The sequence below is a fragment of the Galeopterus variegatus genome, unplaced genomic scaffold (assembly GCF_000696425.1).
Source record: "Galeopterus variegatus unplaced genomic scaffold, G_variegatus-3.0.2 Scaffold1193, whole genome shotgun sequence".
NCBI lineage: Eukaryota > Metazoa > Chordata > Mammalia > Dermoptera > Cynocephalidae > Galeopterus > Galeopterus variegatus.
The window spans coordinates 112,512-131,041 of NW_007727304.1; the positions used below are offsets into that span (position 1 = coordinate 112,512).

At 35.8% G+C, this 18,530-nt stretch overlaps 1 protein-coding gene across 1 annotated transcript in view; it reads right to left on the bottom strand.

The window, feature by feature from the left end:
- TXK (TXK tyrosine kinase) overlaps positions 1-18,530 on the bottom strand; it is a 61,387-nt gene that overhangs the window by 30,573 nt on the left and 12,284 nt on the right. Inside the window, exons 2-6 of the mRNA XM_008575461.1 lie at positions 15,261-15,311; positions 14,117-14,219; positions 13,186-13,391; positions 11,394-11,459; positions 6,189-6,243 (exon numbers count right to left, since the gene is read on the bottom strand). Coding sequence (XP_008573683.1) covers positions 6,189-6,243; positions 11,394-11,459; positions 13,186-13,391; positions 14,117-14,219; positions 15,261-15,311 — 481 coding nt within the window. The remainder of the gene's footprint in view (positions 1-6,188; positions 6,244-11,393; positions 11,460-13,185; positions 13,392-14,116; positions 14,220-15,260; positions 15,312-18,530) is intronic.

Here is an 18,530-nt window from a genome sequence, read left to right on the forward strand (position 1 = left end):
ATGTTCATTGCAGCACTCTTCACAATAGCCAAGAGCTGGAATCAACCCAAATGTCCATCATCGGATGAGTGGATACAGAAAATGTGGTATATCTACACAATGGAATACTACTCAGCTATAAAAACAAATGAAATACTGCCATTTGCAACAACATGGATGGACCTTGAAAGAATAATACTGAGTGAAACGAGTCAGGCAGAGAAAAAGAAATACCACATGTTCTCACTTATTGGTGGGAGCTAAAAATAAATAAATAAATTCACACGCACACACACAAAAAAACGGGGGTGGGCAGACTTAACAATACAACTCCTTGAAGTTGATACGACAAGCAAGCAGAAAGGACATTGTTGGGTGGGAAGGGGGAGAGGGAGGAGGGAGGGGGGTTTCGGTAATGGGCCACAATAATCAACCTCATTGTATACCGACAAAATAAAATTAAGAAGAAAAAAATAAATAAAATTTTTAAAAAATAATAAAAATAAAAATAAAAAAACATATCCATTTTTCTATTCAATAGATCTGTTAAGATTTCTAGCTCTTCTGGATTCAGTTTTGATAAATTTTACGTTTAGCTAGTTAAAGAGGTATAATATTAAAAAGTACTACTGCTACACATTGTGATGTACCAAACCTTAAAGAAAAAAACGGTATAGAGATTACACTATTTCAGGGCATATTAAAAGAAAAAAAACTTCTAAATTTGTGTACAAAATGAGCTTAACATCAATACCAACAACACAGTCAAGACTGGGCACAAAAGAAAAAATATTGACCAGTCCCACTTAATGTCAATGCAAAAATTCTAAATAAAATGTTACAAACTGAATCCAGTAGCACAAAAAAAAAGTATAGCATAATCAAGAGGGATTGCATAAAGGAATGTAAAAGTAATTTAATATTAGGGATTTCATTAATATAATTTATCATATTAATAGACCTGAGGAGAAAAGTCACATGAACATCTTTAGAGAAGTTGGGCATTTGATAAATTTTAATTTCTATTATCAATTTTTAAAAATTCTCAATAAAACAGGAATATATGTTTACTTCCTTAACACAAAAGCAGTTACTTACTTTAATACCAAATCAAGCATCATGTTTTATGTGGAAGTCACTCCAAATAAAATCAGGAAAAAAGAAATAATGCACTATCAGCACTGGTATTGAATACTGTTCTGGAGATACCAGACAATGCAATTAAATGAGAGGCAAAAATTAGAAGTAGTGTATTAAAATTATTTTTTTAAAAGAGGTGAAATCATCACTGTTTGCTGCTAAGACTATATACATGAAACCCAAAAGAATCACCTGGAAAACTATTACAAAAAATATGAGAATCATCAGTCATCAATTACAAAATTAATTCACAGAAATCAAGAGCTTTCATAAGTAAAAACAAGAGATACTCACTTATAATAGCAGAACAAAAGATAAAAATCTTTAAAATAAACTTAAAAATTAACATGCAAGAATTATATGAAGAAAATCCTAAAACGCTCCTGAAAAATACAAGTATTTGCTTTTCTCATTAGGTGTTTATTCCATGAAAGGTTATTTTTGCTTGAAGTTGAGATCTAATTTTAATTTTTTTCTATATGAATAATCAATATATATATGGGTCCTAGAACAAATGGGTCTGTAATGCCTGAAAATTTTCCCTAAATTAATCTGTACATTTAATGCAACCAACAGGAAGTTTTTTTTAAATGAGACAAGGTAATTCTTAAGTTTGTATGGACAAAATATACATACATCCAGAACATTTCAGAAAAAGAGAATAATAAGGGAGGCTAGCCACACCAGAGAAAGCCTCAGTATTTAAAACAGTGTAGTAGCAGTACATGAATAGACAGGCTGATCAAAGAAACCAAGCAGAAAGCCCAGTATAGTCCAAAATAGGAATTTTGTTTATGATGAAAGTGGCATCTCAAATCAATGCAGAGAAGATGGACATTAGTTTACCATCTAGAAAAAAAAATAAAGTTGGATTCATATCTCACTTCTTACATCAGGAAAAGTTACAAATGAATCAAAAATATAAAGGTATAAAATATAACCACTAAAGCAATCAAGAAACATGAGAAGTATTTTTTAAGCCTTGGAGCTAACCTGATACAAACCCTAAACACTTACACAAAGTCATCTGATAAATTCAAACATATGAAATTCAAATACTATTCATGCCAAAAAACCATAAGACAATTGAAAAACTGGGGGAAATATTACCGCATATCACAAAGGGCTCATTCTTTAATATAGCTACATAAGTCCTACAAATTCGGAGAATAACATCAAAAACCCAATAGAAAACTATGCAAAGGATATGAACAGACGGTTCACAGAAAAAGAAATACAAATATGTAAAATTTAATATATAAAAAATGCTTAACATTCCTGGAATAAGAGAAATGCAAACTAAATTCACACTGAGATGAGGTGTCAGAAAGCAAAGATCCAGATGTTTCATATAAAATGCTGGCTGTAAAGGTTATAGGAAAACAGACACTTACATTTCTGGCAGGTATATAAATTGATACAACTTTTATAGAGGGTATTTTAATATTTATCAAAATTAGAAATGCACGTTCTCTTTGCCCCAGAATTTCCACCTTTGGGGATTTATCCTACAAATAAACTCACGAAAATGGGAAAAGATGTATATTCAAGTTACCAATGGCTGCATTTGGTTTAACAGCAAAAGACTGCAATATACTTAATTTCCATAATGAAAAACAGGTTAAAAAATTGCAACGCATCCAAACTCAGGAATACTATGCAGGTTTGAAATGAATGAGGACACTTTTTGTGTAGTGATGTGAAAAGATTCCCAACATATATCATTAAGTGAAAAAAGCAATATTGTATAGAAGAGTATATATACTATGCTACCTTTTGTATAAAAATATCAACACAAGGGCCGGCCCGGTGGCGCACTGCTACAGTGCGCCGCTTGGGAGCGTGGCGGCGCTCCTGCCGAGGGTTCAGATCCCACACACAGACCGGTTCCCGTTCACTGGCTGAGCGGGGTGTGGGTGCAGCACTGAGGGTTGCGATCCCGTTGCCGGTCCCGGTCCGGTACGGGCGCGACACTGAGGGTTGCGATCCGTTGCCGGACACGAAAAAAGGAAAAAAATATATATATATATCAACACAAGAAAGTATATTTCTGTTTACCTGTATATATATTAAACATCTCAGAAAGCATACAAAATAAACTAATAGTAGTTTTTCTGTGGGAAGGGGAATTGGTGGCTTGGAGAGAAGAATGAAAGAAAACTTACTAAAACCTTTTGATTTTGGACCATATGAACATGCTGACTGTTGAAATATGATATAAATAAAAATTATGGAATACTCATGAACAATTTATGCAATGAATTTGAAAATAAATACAAATAAAATAGGCAATTCTCTAGGTAAATATAAATTATCAAACATTTCAAAAAGAAAAGGAAATTCAATCAGTAGCAAATATCTACTTGTTTTTAAAAGCAGCATGTCTGGACTATTTTACGAGAGCTACACCCAACCTTCAAGGAGCAAATAATTTCTGTCCAATATAAATTATTCCAGAAACTGGTAAGAGAGACAAAGCCCCATCTCCTAACTCATTTTATGATGCTTCTGTAACCTTTATATTAAAACCAGACAAAGAGAACACACAATCCAGGCCCACTTTTGAATGTAACAAGACAAATGCTAAAGAAAATATTAGGAAACCCAAACCAGGACACATATATTTTGAATTCCTCATGACAAGTAGGGTTTAACCCAAGTGTATTTTTAAAAATAAAATTTAAAAATATATAAATTAGAAAAATATTTTAAGATCTATAGAAAATATATATTTTTTTTAAATATGTATTTAAAACATTTATTTTTAAATTACACATTTAAGATATGTATTGAAAATATTGTTTTTAAATATTCCATTCATTGTACACACATATATACACACACATTTCTGATGGATTAAAGACCTAAATGTGAAAAGCAAATCCTTAAAACATTTAAAAGAAAATATAAAATCCCTTTATTACTTTAGGAGGGAGAAAAATGTTTTATACTAAACAAAAAAGCACAAATCATAAAGGAAAATATTGAGAAATTCAACTCCATCAACATTTTAAAAATTCTATGTAAGAAAACACCATAAAGTCTTTTAAAAAGCCAGAAACTAGAAGAATATACTGGCATTTGCAACACATAACTGACAAAAAGATTGGTATTCAGAATATATTTTTTAAATGCATACTTACAAGTTAAAAAAACAAACACACTACAGAAAAATGAGCAAAGGATATTAACAGGCATGTCACAGAAGGGTAAGCCCAAGTGGCCAATAGACACATAGTTTATTCAATTGCACTGGTAATCAAGGAAATGAACATTTTTAAAAACACACATTTTCTCATCTAATGAATTAAAAAAAATAAGTGTGAATCTCCTTGCCAACTGCTGGCAAGAATGTAGGGAACCAGTTTATCTCATTTCTTGTAAGAGAGTAAATTATTACAACTACATACTTTGAATCATGATTGGAAAATACTAGTAATATTAAATCTGCACCTACCCTGTGAACAAATAATTCCCTTTTGCCCTTGTGTACAAGATGACATCTACAAGGAAGTTCACTGCAGCACTGTTTGTAATAGTAACAAGCTAGAAATAATTTTAATGTTTATCAACATTGTATACATTTTTATATAGTCATATAATGAAATACTAGACTGTTAAAGAAATGTATTTAATATATATGTACCCATATGGATGAATTTTTAAAACGTATGTCTAATTTAAAAAGCAGCATCATATAATCTCTTTTATGTCAAATGATAAAACACATGAAACAACACTACACGTTGTTTGTGCACATACATATATGATAAAAATATAAACACAGAGACAAAATGGTAACACACCCTTCTATTGACAATACCTCTGGGGAGTGAAGGGGGACAAAAAACCTGAGGGTGTGGGCCTCAATTGTGTCTAGTTTTTTTTTTTTTTTTTTTTTTTTTTTTTTATGTTATGGCCAAATCTTACTATTTGTTATATCTGGGTTGTGGGCATGTGGGGAGTTGTTACATAATTCCCTGTTCTAGTTTCTGTAGAGAGATGAGGCCGTCATCTAGTCTGGCTTCCTTTCAGATGCAGAAGCTCTCATGCTGAATCTGCACAGTGCAATGATTTGGGCCATGTTACCTGTAACCAACATGCTTACTGTAGACCTTCTCTGGTTCTGCCTGACTACTGTAACATCTTATTTCTCCATGCTGGACCTACTAATACCGGTTTGCAGAAGGCCATCTGCTGCCCCTATGCCAGACCGTCACCACATCTCCCTGCCACACTCAATTTCCTCCTAGGAAGTGAAACCAGGCATGTCCAGCCTCCATCCCCACCATGTCCTGAGGCTGGATCTATGTTTCTCATTCTCTGCCTATCCCCTTCTATTAAGTGGGTCTTTCCTGTGTCCTCAGCCATTACTGGCACTGAGCTTTTAGTTACAGAATTGATTCTTTCTCATTCACACTTCTAGATTTCCTCAACATCCAACAACAGGGCATAGTCACACACACACCTCTCTTACCTAGTTTCTGGTTTTGACTGTATATTTACCCACAGTTAATGTTTACCGACAGTTGGAAATTTAAACTATGTGCAGTTTTGTTTTGGTTTGACCTAAATGAGCAGTTTTGATCTGAATTTGATATTTGGCTACCCCACTCTTCCCTTTGCTTCCAAAGAACAAAGAAACTACAACACCATTTATTTTTCTATATTCGTGTTTTTAATGAGTCTAAGCTAAGTTCATGAGGATCGAGTGTACATTTGATTGCCTTTGATGCAAACATTATGTGGGCAATTCACATATAGACTCTATGGGCAAAATGCACTTTGAACTGAATAAAGGAGATTCAGTACGTTGGAGCTGAAATCATTTCAGGAGAAACATATTTCTGAAATTATGATGAAAGTCAATAGAAAACACAATCTGATACAAGCATATCTGATTTACAATGTATCAGAAAATGTGTAGCAGAGATGAAGTTGTAACAATATCTTAGAACTAGAAAGAATGAGAAGTAATATACGTTTTTAGTTGGTTACATCTTTATAACGTACCTCTCTCCAAAATTTTGAAAATATTCACAGATTTATTCATAAATACATTGAATTACCTCTTGTCTCAATAGACGCTCTGCCTGATTTCTGGTAATGTTTTTATGGTACCACCTGTAAAAGTAATAAAAATGCTTTAAATTTTTATATTCAACTATTTTCAGGAAAAAAAAATCACTGTTCTTTATTTTTAAGAACTTACTTCAGAACCGATTTTAGAAAGTTGAGTGTTTTCTTAAACTTGGATAAACAATAATCTGCTATCATGGGTCTATTAATTAAGCTTGATACAATTTTATTAATGGTAAGCCAATATCTAGTTTATTCCATCATAACTCAATTCAACTTTCTGACATATACTTAGTAGATAATTTTCAATGATTTAACCTCTTTTAAATTTCTGTGAAAGGTATGTGGTTAAAAAGTCACTATCGTCAACAAATACTACATGAGCTTTGGCAGACAAACTAAAAAATATCCATTTATTGTTTTTCCTCTCAGGAATTTCCTATTTGCATGCTCTTATCTGTGCTGTTACCCTTTCCAGAATTAAAGCTCACTCTCACCTACCGGACTCTCCCAAGTAGCCTACCTCGTGGTAGAGTTAGTAGTTAGCAGAGCACATGGACCAGCCAATACATAATCCTGCCCCCAAACACCCTCTCCTGCCTCAACTCTCCCTCACTTACTAAGCTCCTGCCACAGTGGAATTCTTTCCTTCCTCAAATTCATCAAGCCCTCCTCTGCCTCCAATCATGCTGTTTTCTCTGCGTGAAACATGTCATTCAATGACTTTAGAATATCAGAGCTATACACAGTAAACATAATTAAATAATATTGTAAGCTAAACATATAGTTTGATATGACAATACCTCATCAGTATAGGAAAGAGAGAGAGAAACAACAGAACACAAGAGAGACAAAAATTAAAATGTTTTTATCTCAAACAAGATATTAAAAGGATTTTAATCTAATATTACCAGAAATACTGTTCTTATGAGCAGCGGAAGGAAATATGCATATCTGTAAGTGTATCTGTATGCATTGAGTCATTGTACGTAGGCCAGATGTTAGCTAACTGAATCTCCTATACCTGACTTTGAGAATAAAACGCATCTCATCGTGTGGACTTTCCCTAACATCCAGTAGTAAGAAGCTGCCACTAAATTAGAATGATCAGCTATTTAAAACCCTAATTCCATCAAATTGAAAATGAACTTTAAAAAGATAAACCACAGAGAATACAGGATGATTACAGAGGATTCTAGATAAAGCAATTTGACTACTTATCCCTAGTGGGAACAAGAGTAATTATAATGTTAAACTGTGAACATCATTCAGTAATTTTTAATGAATATTAATATTGGAGAAAAGAATTTCAAGACGAATCTGAGACCTTTTGTTGTAGAAAGAAGAAATTCTTTCAGAATAAATGAGGCAGTGTTAAAGACACAGGGAACCAGCTTAAAAGGGCCCACATTAGCTAAGTTGTGAAATCTGGATGTTAAAGAGAATAAAGATGATAGTTCACTAAAATAAGTTGTATTTGTGAAAAGCCAAGACTGAATATTAATACTCAAAAAAGGAACAGTTAACATAAATTATATTTTTTGAAATATTTTTCACCTGTCATGTTGGTGTTAATTTTGTTGCTTTATATTCATTTACTATAGTGATAAAAAGTAATTAAATATGTTAATTTTGTTTAAATATAAATTGGAAATCTGTCCATATATAGATGTCATTAGAATGACTTCAAAGTAGTAACCAAAGAGCCAGAAAGAAGTATGTGACAAATTCAGGATCCTTTAAAATAATAAAGAATTCTCAGTCAAGAAAGAAACTGGATGAACGCAACATAAGGGAGGATGGGAGCACGGTATTTCAGATTTTCTTCTATTTAAATCAGATGGTAAAGGTTAGAAAAGTTTTTTAAAATAATAGGTAAGGCTGTAACTCCTACACCTGGACAACACTAATTACAACTAATACCAAATGATGTGGACATAGGAGTTGGGGTGGGAATCCTACTGACTTTTTTTTTTAAAATCCAGCATGTCCAGCTATGGTTGAGTAGAAACATCCTGTATATAGGTAAGCCTCAGGTCCCATGTCCCAGCCTTAGATTTATGATCAGTAAGTAATAGTATTGCAATCCTGAATATTTAAACTAGCACCATTAAACCCGAGAAGGTAAATTTTCTTCCCTTACTAAGTGACTTTCTAATCCTAAGAATATTAAGAATTTAGTGTGGAGATAATAAGATAAATCAAACTCATACATAATCAATATGTTTGGTATTTAGAATATCTACAATTTTAAGAGAATCTGTTGTATTAGATTTTTGCTTCTGATTTAAAATGCATAATTAATTTTAGACTTGTTATTTAAAGTTGAAGAGAATTTGACTAATTTTTTAAATGATAATCATACAGTTAAGAGAACTTGATTTCCCACATTTATAAATTTAATTTATTACATTTCCAGGATCCTTTGAAGACTTTCATAGGACTTATTACAATTGTAAATGTGCCCTGTCAGGCACGTGAAGTACTTTTTAAAAAATTAAATTTATTCAGTTTGTTAATGCAAATTAAATGTTTCAGGAAATTTAATTAACTGAGCTTATAAAGAGGGCTGATTATTTAAAGACATTTAGTATATTGAGCTTGAATTAAAGTGATTGTTCTTATTTATTTAGATTTGTAAATACTATATCAAGATTTATAAGATGAATTTGAGGGCTTACTGAAAACTAGGTTTTTATATGGTAATGTTGATAATTTAAATATTCATTTAAAGCCAAAGTAGTCATAAGTCTTTCTATGAACATCAGAAGCCCACACTGACACCACATTCTTTCCCCAACTGCCCGCCTAACTAGCTCCTACCAACTTTAGACCTAAAGTTTCTTCCTCAGAAAGGTCTTCCCCAACCCAACACCCTCCATCTAAATGGTATCCCGTTCCCCATTTTCTCCCACAGTCCTTTATTGTTGCTTCATAACACTTCAATTTAGAATTATATATTTATTTGTGAATTTAGGGTTGTCTGATGTCTGCTTGCCCATGAAATTTTAAGTTCCATAAAGTCAGAGGCTGTTTCTGCATGTTCTATGTTGTATCTCCAGTGGCTAGACCAACTAACATCTGGTACACTGTAAGTGTACAATAAACACAGATTGAACAAACGAAGTGTTTTGAGGGGCTGAAGTAACTAAGAAACGCTGTACACCCATGATAAAGGCAAGATGGACCAAACAGTAAATGCCTTTCCTGTTAGTTTCACCATTCACAGAAATAATAGTAATCACTAGCATGTATTGAACACTTACTATGTCCTATATGAGATAGGTATTATTGTCGCCACTTTTCAGAGCACTCAGAGGTTTAGAGACATTAGGTAACTTTGCCCAGAGTCAAAGAAGTAGTCCATGGTAATGCTGGGATTTGGACCCAGGTTGCTCCCATTTCCAAGCTCACACCTCAGGACTTCAACCTGGGGTAGTAATTTTTTTTTTACATTCATTAGAACAGTGTGTGTGGTACATAGTAAGTGATCAATAATTTTAGTAATTAAAAATGATAATTATATTTATATTTCAATAAACCCTTTTCTGAAAAAAGCAATACAATTTAAAATAAGTCTTTTCATCACTGGAGTCATTAAAAAGGATGATTTCTTAAAATGCACGTAAATCAAGGCCTGAGGAAATAAAATGGCAATTCTAACCCCAAAGTTTAATTCAAATGATCCAATATTTACAGTATAAGCAAGTTGTTACAGCCAGAGTCTAAGCCTAAACAGGGGAAGCAATGAGCAAATCGAGCAATGAGCAATAACCATCAGGCATTGTGTTAGGTACTTTCACATGTCTCCTTTAATCTTCTGGAAAATTCAAACTGAGGTAATGATATGAAAAATTCTTATTTTTCTAATTTTTCTTAGCAAGGTATTTCCATACAAAATATCCTCTGACCTGGCCTTCCAAAAGACCTGTTTTTGTGGCTCAGCTTCAGCTGAGTACAGCAGTGAGCCTCCCCTGGGGCATGCTCTTGGAGTAACAGTAGACAGTTGTTTGCTGAGGCAGAAGGAGCTCTAAGGAACTGTTTCCTAAAAAAAAAAAAAAGATGGATTCGGCCACGTGAGGCCTTTGTTTTACGGGAGACTGGACTCTCAGTGCAGAGCTAAATGGCTCAGGTCGATAGAGAGGACATGGCAGGCTGAGTGAAGGAGGAGAGAAGAAAAGAGAGACCCTGTGATGGAGCTGAGAGTGACACAGGAGAGAGAACAGAAATAACTAATGGACATGTCTGGTAAAGTGGCATGGATGTGTCATATGTTCTGTGGTCATCTCCTTCTTCCCTCCAATAAAGTCTACATTATTCGCCAAAGCTTCTGGAATTGGATTTGTTTTAGGGAGGTATGTACTGAGTCTGGCCTCCAGGTGGGCTTAAATTAGTAGCAAGGCCAATCAAGGAGGTTCTTTCATTTAGTTATATTTGCTGCCTGGTTCTCAGAGAAGCCTGTCTTCGTGTCTCCACTCACATCAGCTACTGCCACCTGCTGGAAGCTTATGCTAATCGCAAAGTAAGTACTCAAGAGGGGCAGGGGCACATGCTCAAACTGAAATCTCAATTTATGAAAAATATAGGACTAGTCCTAGCTCTGCTATTCCCTACCTATAAATGAATGTGTCAACCTCAGCTTCTCATCTGCAGAATGGGGGGCTAAAACAGTGATTGCTAAGATCCCCTTCACCCTCCAAATCTGTAATAGTAACAAAAACAGATTTCAAGTAGAACTCTAGTGAACATGCCAAAGTCTCTTCCAAGCTACAGCATTGGCCTAGTCCTTATCTTCAGCTATTTCTAAAACATATCGAAACATAGCCAAAACATGGCAATGTTTCTATGTAGTAAGTCCAATTCACCACTCATTGAAAATTTAATGTCATTTTTAAAAGTAAATTTTCCATTTAGGACATAGAGTAAAACAAGGGCCGGATGAGTGTTTGGTTTCACTCTGTCACTTTTCAAACAAACAAAAAAAAGTGGCCATACAAAACAAAACAAAGTTTAAGAAAAAAAAAGTTTCTGAATCAACCATGATAAGGATCAAAGTTCTCTTTATTGCTAAAGCTGTCAAATGTGTTACTTTCTCTTCCTTTTACAGACCCAAAACAGTATCTATACTTATGAGCTGCCAAAATGTCCCTGATTTTCACAGGTTAACCATAGAGTATACTTTGGAGGAAACTTACTCATATATTTCTAAATTGGTTAGTTTGTTTTCAGTCACGTAGTTGCTTGGGATTAAGCCTTCATTCCTACAAAAAAAGACAAAGCAAAACTCAAATGCTTGGCATGTTTGTGACATTATCAGGGCAAAAATCCTTTAAAACCTCAGGGATCCTGTAGGGGGAAATCAAATTCACTTCACTGATTAAATTATAAAAAGAAGAAAATAAGTTTTTTCGTTTCCATCTCAACAAAAAAATCTCTGTACAAGAAATACCATACTAAGATCCTGACTTACAATGTGAGTAATTTAAGAGGTTTTACGACCCCAAATTCTTTTCAAAGAGCAAAGAAGGCACTTAAATTATCATTTGATGTCATAGTGACTAGGTTAAAAACACAGCAATTACAAAAATACTGGCCTCTTTCTTTTTAATTGCTGTAGAATATTCCATAGTATAGATATTTTAGTTTAGCCACTGCCCTATTAAAAGCAATGCTGTAAAGAAATCCTTCAACATGCCTTCTTGTGCACAAGTAAGAATATTTCTCTAAGATAGATAGATAGATACCAAGCAGGGGAATTGCTAAGTCCCTGAATATGTGCATCTTTCAGTAGGTACAGCAAATTTCCCTCAAAGGAGGCTATACCAATTTACACTCCTATCAGCAGGGTAGCAGTTTCTCTTTTCTTACACCTTCACCAATATTTGAAATTCCAAAAAGATCTTCATGACATATTATTGAGAAATAAAAGCAAGTTGCAGAACAATGCATACAGTATGCTAAGATCTAGGTAAATTAAACGTACGAACTATACCGTAGATTTCAATATATGTAAGCATATTGAAAATGATCTGGAAGTTACTCACTAAATGCATAATGGTTTTTACTCAGGGAAAAGAGACTGGGTTTGGAGATACTGGCAAAGCAGAATTATTTATAACAGTTGCATATTATTTTAAAAACTCTACTCACTTATTAACTATGATACCAAAAATTAATACAGTTTTTTGTGGGGTTTTTTTGTTTGAGACATGCAAATAGTCCACCTGTGGGAGTGGCCAATCACACAGTCCTGAATCTACACACCTCTTTTTCCACTGAAAAGTCTCTATCACGTGTTGAACCTAAACTAAGAACTGTTAAGAGGGCCAGATCATCAGGAAAATACAATTAAGGAAAGAAGGTTTGTAATTTAGATGCTTATAGTACTTAGATACCTATAATCTCCAAATCTTGGCAAGTATCAGAGGTCAATGGCAGTGTCCTTTCCCAGGGATCCAGAATGTCCTAATAATCTATTGCAAATAAAATCTATGTGCATCCCAGGGTCTTTTTACTTAATCCCAGTTTAATTCAGCAACTACTACAATGTTTGCTTCCAAAATTAGTCATTATAGAAATATAAAAATGAAGAAGATACTATTTCTATTCTTACCTTAGAACTTAATAGGAGAAAAAGACAAGTTCCCAAATAAAGAAAGTACAAATCAGAATAATAACCTAGGTGGCAGGGATTATTATTCCTATTTTACAAATAAAGAAATGAAAACTCAGGCCGGGTAAGTGACTTGCCACACAGTAGTAAGCGGCAGCATCAGGATGTGAAGTCAGGTGTATCTGGTTCTGAGACTCCGCCTGAAATCACTGTGCTCTGTCATACAGATGGGGAAGTGTGGGACAGATTCTGTTTCATGCAGAGGGAAGAGGTATAAACCTGTTGAAAATGAGGCTTCTTTTAAACAGTCTTCTTTTTGTTTCAGTCTTCAGAAGCTGAAAGAGGAGTTTGATAAAGACTAAGCCATGTCATACCCCAAACGGTCTCTTGCCTTCCACCAGTGAGGATTATACTTCTCCAATATAAGGTATTCTTCTGCTCTCTTTAATGCTAAATTACAGGGTTCTCTGGGCAGGAAATCATAGAGTGCCTTGACTGGTATCTTCTCTTCAGCAACCTCAGAGGGTGGGAGGGGAGGCAGTGGCTTGCGTTTGGATGGTTGCACGCGGCCCCTGTTGGACTGTAAAAACCAAGAAGTGAGTTGTTTTACTATCATTTTAGCAATTCGTACTAAAAAAGAATAGGATATAGCATATTTGCCTGCTACCTCACTTCTCCCATCCAGCAACACCAAAGTAGAAGCCAGGGTGGGAAAAATGTAGGAAACGACTAACTGTAAAGCAGCTTTTAGATCCAGCAACACACTCATCGTTCTGCAGATTTTTGAGATCACGAGCTCTCTTGCCAGCACTGCATTGGATTTTTTCATGTCATATTCTCAAAAGATGGTTTACTCCTCAATGGTTTCACTTTAGTTTAAGGATTTTTCTCTCCTGGAGGAAGAATGATAGCCTTTCTCTTTCATGGGCTGTAAGCTTCTGTTTGGCTTTACCTTACTTCCTAAGAACACTGTTTCTTCCAACACTGAACTGAAAATTAATCCTCTCCTCCAAATGGCAGTAGCCAGAATATGTTTTTTCCCAAGTTCTGCCTTTAAATATAACAGAGTAGGCTATTTCACTGTCCATTTCCAAGTTCTGCCTTTAAATATAACAGAGTAGGCTATTTTAACTGGTCTTTTTTTCTTTCACTTTCTTCTAGAACATTCGTTCACTGTTTAGTGAGCACTTATGCACCAAACATGATACTAGGTTCTGGGCATGACAACAAACAGCACTTCATGGAGCATAGACAATAAAAAGACAACCTTTCCTGTCCCCTCTCCCCTGTCAAAGTAGCACTCACCTTCTTCTTACTTGACAATTCACTGAACCACGGCCTGTGACGCTGAGTGTATTTTTCTGAAAGTTCCTCATCTTTGCTCAGGCTTTTTTGTATTCTCACTTGTCTGACGTTGAAAAGCAATCATGTCACAAATGATTATTTGTATTAAGGGTATCTATAAATCCACTATATTATCACAAAACTAATAGAAAAATCCAGGTTATCTTTTCAACTGCTTTTTATTTGGAAGACTTCCTATCTCCATCTCCTTGCACAAATTACTAGCTTTTGGAACTTGAGTTTCCTTGTCTGGTGACTAGAGATGCTAAGCCCATATAGAACTGTTAGGGAATAAAACCAAGAAAACATGGCACATGCCTGGTACAGAGTCTGGTGCATATTAGCAGCCTAAAATTATAATCATGATAATGAAAACTTACTCTGCATCTAGTGCAGTGCTATACTTTGGTATACATTACCTCATTTGATGGTATTTATTGTTACAAATAGATATGGCATAGTGATTAAGAACATGAGTTTAAATCCCAGCTCCACCATGTCATACTGTGGCCTTGTGTAAGCAACGTAACCTCTCTAAGCCTCAGATCCCTCATCTGTAGAATGGGGATTGTAAAAAAAAAAAAAGGTGGTGTTGAGAGTTATACAAGCTAATAAATGTAAATCTTTTAGCATAGTGTCTGATATATAGGAAACTCTTATTAAATGTTAGCTGCTACTATTAACATGGTACCTTAGATTTAATTCTTACACAATTATTAATTGGGCAACGAAGTATAAGACACTCTGATAATGTGGAGGAGATATTCAGATAACTAAGACAGGATTTGTGCCTTTAAAGGACAAAAAGTGCAGAGTGGAACACAGACATTAAACAATATACGTGAAATAAATACTAAGTAGAGAAAAGCCACATGCTATAGGAACATAATGAGAGGAGGAATCAAATGTAAGAGGATCAAGGAAGGATCACAGAGGACCTGATATTTGACCTATGCCTTTTAATTAATGGGCACTCAACAGAAAGCAAATGGGAGAAGGGTTCCCAGGCAGAGAGAACAGCAACTACAAAGAGTCACGGAGACCCAATAGATAATAAACTCTGAATGAATTAATTCCAAGAAGTAGCCCTTGGAAGTAGACTTACCGCTTCCGCCCTGAACAGCAACAACAGCAACAGAAAATCGACTGAATGATACTATTTGAAAAGCAGATCATTCTCAGCTGTTAGAAAGCCCCCAGTCCATGGTAGTGGATAGAACAGGCTGCTGGTGCTATTCCAAAAACGGAAGTCCCTAGGGCAGGGGTGACATGAATTATTATAAAGCATAGGAGAGTCTTGACCATGCCCTCCTTCAGTAGTGGAAGACAGAAGACTGTCACTAAGGTGAAAAATAAGTTATTGGCACCCTGGCCAGTGTGGTTTCCCATCTCAGGCTCTCCTCCCTTGGTCTGGTTTATGCATTTCCTCAGTCTGTGAATGATAAATGACCAGCGTATTCTATTTTACCTTTGTCAGGGCTAATGTTAGCTAACAAATGTACAAAAGAATAAGATTCCAGAAACATCTCTTAACAGGGATTTTTTTAAAATTGAAATGTATTGATTATACATACTTGTGGGATACAAAGTTGAATATCAGTGCATGTATACAATGTATGATGATCAAATCAGGGTAATTAGCATATTCATCGTTACAAAACAATCATTTCTTTGAGATGAGGACATTCGTTCTCCTCTCTTCTAGCCATTTGGTAACGTGCAGTATTAACAGAGATTTTTGAATTAGGTTCATCACATTTCTTTAAAAATTAAAAAAATAAAAATATAAGCTCCCAACTTTTCTATGGATTAAATCCATAGAAAAATATAAGCTGAATACTTAAAGAAAGAATTAGCCAGTAAATCTGGGTCATGCTTACACTTTCATCAAGCTTAGTCTTTATTTCAGTTAGATGATCTGTCATTTCAAAAAATCACAAATAAATCTCAAATTTCAAAAGAATGGTTTGTTTTCATAGAACCTGCATTTCACAGTCAGTTTGTGCTCCTATTGACACCTGAAAATAAAGTATTGTTAAGTCAGCACGGCGCATTAGAGATGAGCATTAGTTTTGAGGTTAGACAGACCTGGGTTTTAATCCTAACCACGTGGCTGACCTCATCTTGGATAAGTCCCTTTACTTCTCTGTCTTAGTTTTCCCATCTGTAAAAATGAGGTAAATAGTACCTATGCCCTTTGAGAAGCCTTATTTTGCAGAGGTTAATCACTAACTTCATGACTTTGAGTCATCTACTCAAATGTTCTGTGCTTCAGTTTCCTCATCTGTAGAATGGGAATAAGAGGATACTTACCATGGGTGGCTATTATGGGACTACTTGAGTCAGTTCATATAAAGCACCTAGAACAATGCCAGGTGTACAGTAAGAAGGTAATCAAGAAGACCTGATACGATAGTGTTGCTGTGAAGATTGAATTAGATATCATCTTTCAATCCCTGGAATATAGAATGTAATACCATAGTCAGGATCCCAACAAGAAGCAGAAGGCACCCTCACAGTGGGCTAAGTTGAGAAGGGTTTATGTATAAAGGGAAGCAATTATAGAGACACATGCAGAGTGTAAACTACAAGGATCGTGCAGGACCCAGAGCACAGCCCTCACCACCCCTAGACAAAAAGTGATGACGGAAGGGAAGGTCACGAGAACTCAGAAGGAGAGGGGGTCTGCAGCACAGGTCACCTTGAAAAGAAGCAGTTATTATCTATCAAGGGACATAGACAGTCCAAGAAGACTTCACAGTGAGAAAATCAGGAGGATAAATCTTACTTCGCTCTCCTGCCTTCCCCCAAACCTGGGCTCTCCTTTGGCCTAACTGAATCAGAAGCCAGATCTCTGTACGTGTAATCCACACAGGAGTAAAGAGCTGGCTGGAGAAAGGTAGACAGTGGGCCTGGGACGAGAGGGGCCAACAGAAGACATCCAGCACGGTTTACACTCTTGTCCTTCATCTGAATAAAAATGTATGTCCCCGGAATAGGGATGCACAGAGTCCCATCAGCGTCCACGCTATCACAGGGTAAAGTCTATTTGGTGATACTTCCACCTGAAACCTAATACATTAACCACCATCAGCATTCTGTTAAGTAAAGGAGAAAAGAAGAGTAACATAAAAGAGCTGCTACAATTCCCACCTCCACAGCTGTCCCAAACCGTAAGCGGAAAATCATAGCTGCCCTCTTCCACCATCTGTTCCCTATTCCCCTTGCCTCTGCCAACACCCTGGCTGAAGGAGGTGCCCAACTATTCATTCCTGTAGGATTTGGGTCCTTGGTTGTTTTTGTCTTTGTAGGATTGCTACAGCTTTCCATTGACCAGGTCTATTAGGATATTTGGAAATGAAGCTAGTGCATTCCCTAAATTCCAAACAAAATCCTCTTTGTTCTCATTGTTAAGTTACAGCCCTATTCCCTTCTGGTACTCAGGATAATTACTCTGGCTACACTGACCCCCTTCAGTGCCTATCCATTCAGTGGTACAGGAATCCCACAATGGTCAGAGGGCAGTCTCAACTTCCAGTATTCCTTAATGAAAGGATTCTTCTCTTTAGCAGTAGCAACTCCAACCCCACAAACCCAAGGTCACAGGGAAAGAAAACAATATTCAGTGGGCTGTTGGGTGAAATCATGAGAGGGGCTTTTCCAGTCTCCACTGCTTGGTTCCCAGACTCAAGTATCCTGGCCATGGGAAAACAAAACCATAGTTGCTGCTGGTTTAAGACATTTACTGCATCCTATAGGACATCACCCGAACTTTGCAAGATGTTGTCTTGTAGATGTCATTGTAATTGAGCCTTCAGCAAGACATTCTTCTGTTCTGTCAAGTCAACTGCTTTTGAGTTATGGGGCACATGGTAAGTTTTTCAGGGGACCATTGAACGAGTACCAGTGAGACTTAGAAAAGGCTAACTCACCCCTCAGAATGGGTCACCTTGTCAACCTCTGGTTATATCTTCCCATTCTCTCTACATTCTAAAAGTTGTGGTTCAGTGGTAAACTTCCCATGTCTACCCTGGACATACAGTTCAAGTCCAAGCCCAGGCAAGGACGCACCTTTACTCCAATGCTCTTTCACCACTCACCCCTGATTTAATAACGTTCTCTCTTCCTTTGCGTGTACCCAGAAACCACTCATTTCCCAAGGTCTATCCAAAGGCTTATTTCCGGGGACAAAAAATAAAATAAATTACTGATTCCCAACAATCTGCACCATATCATGTTATTTGGTTTTTGTATTTCAGTTGCTTCTGATTGTCAGCTTTCATCTGGTGTGTCTGGTGGTGTCTGCATAAGCAAATTGGAAAAAAAAAAAAAAACTCCTTGGAGAGAGTGTACATTAGCTCTTGAGGATTCTATC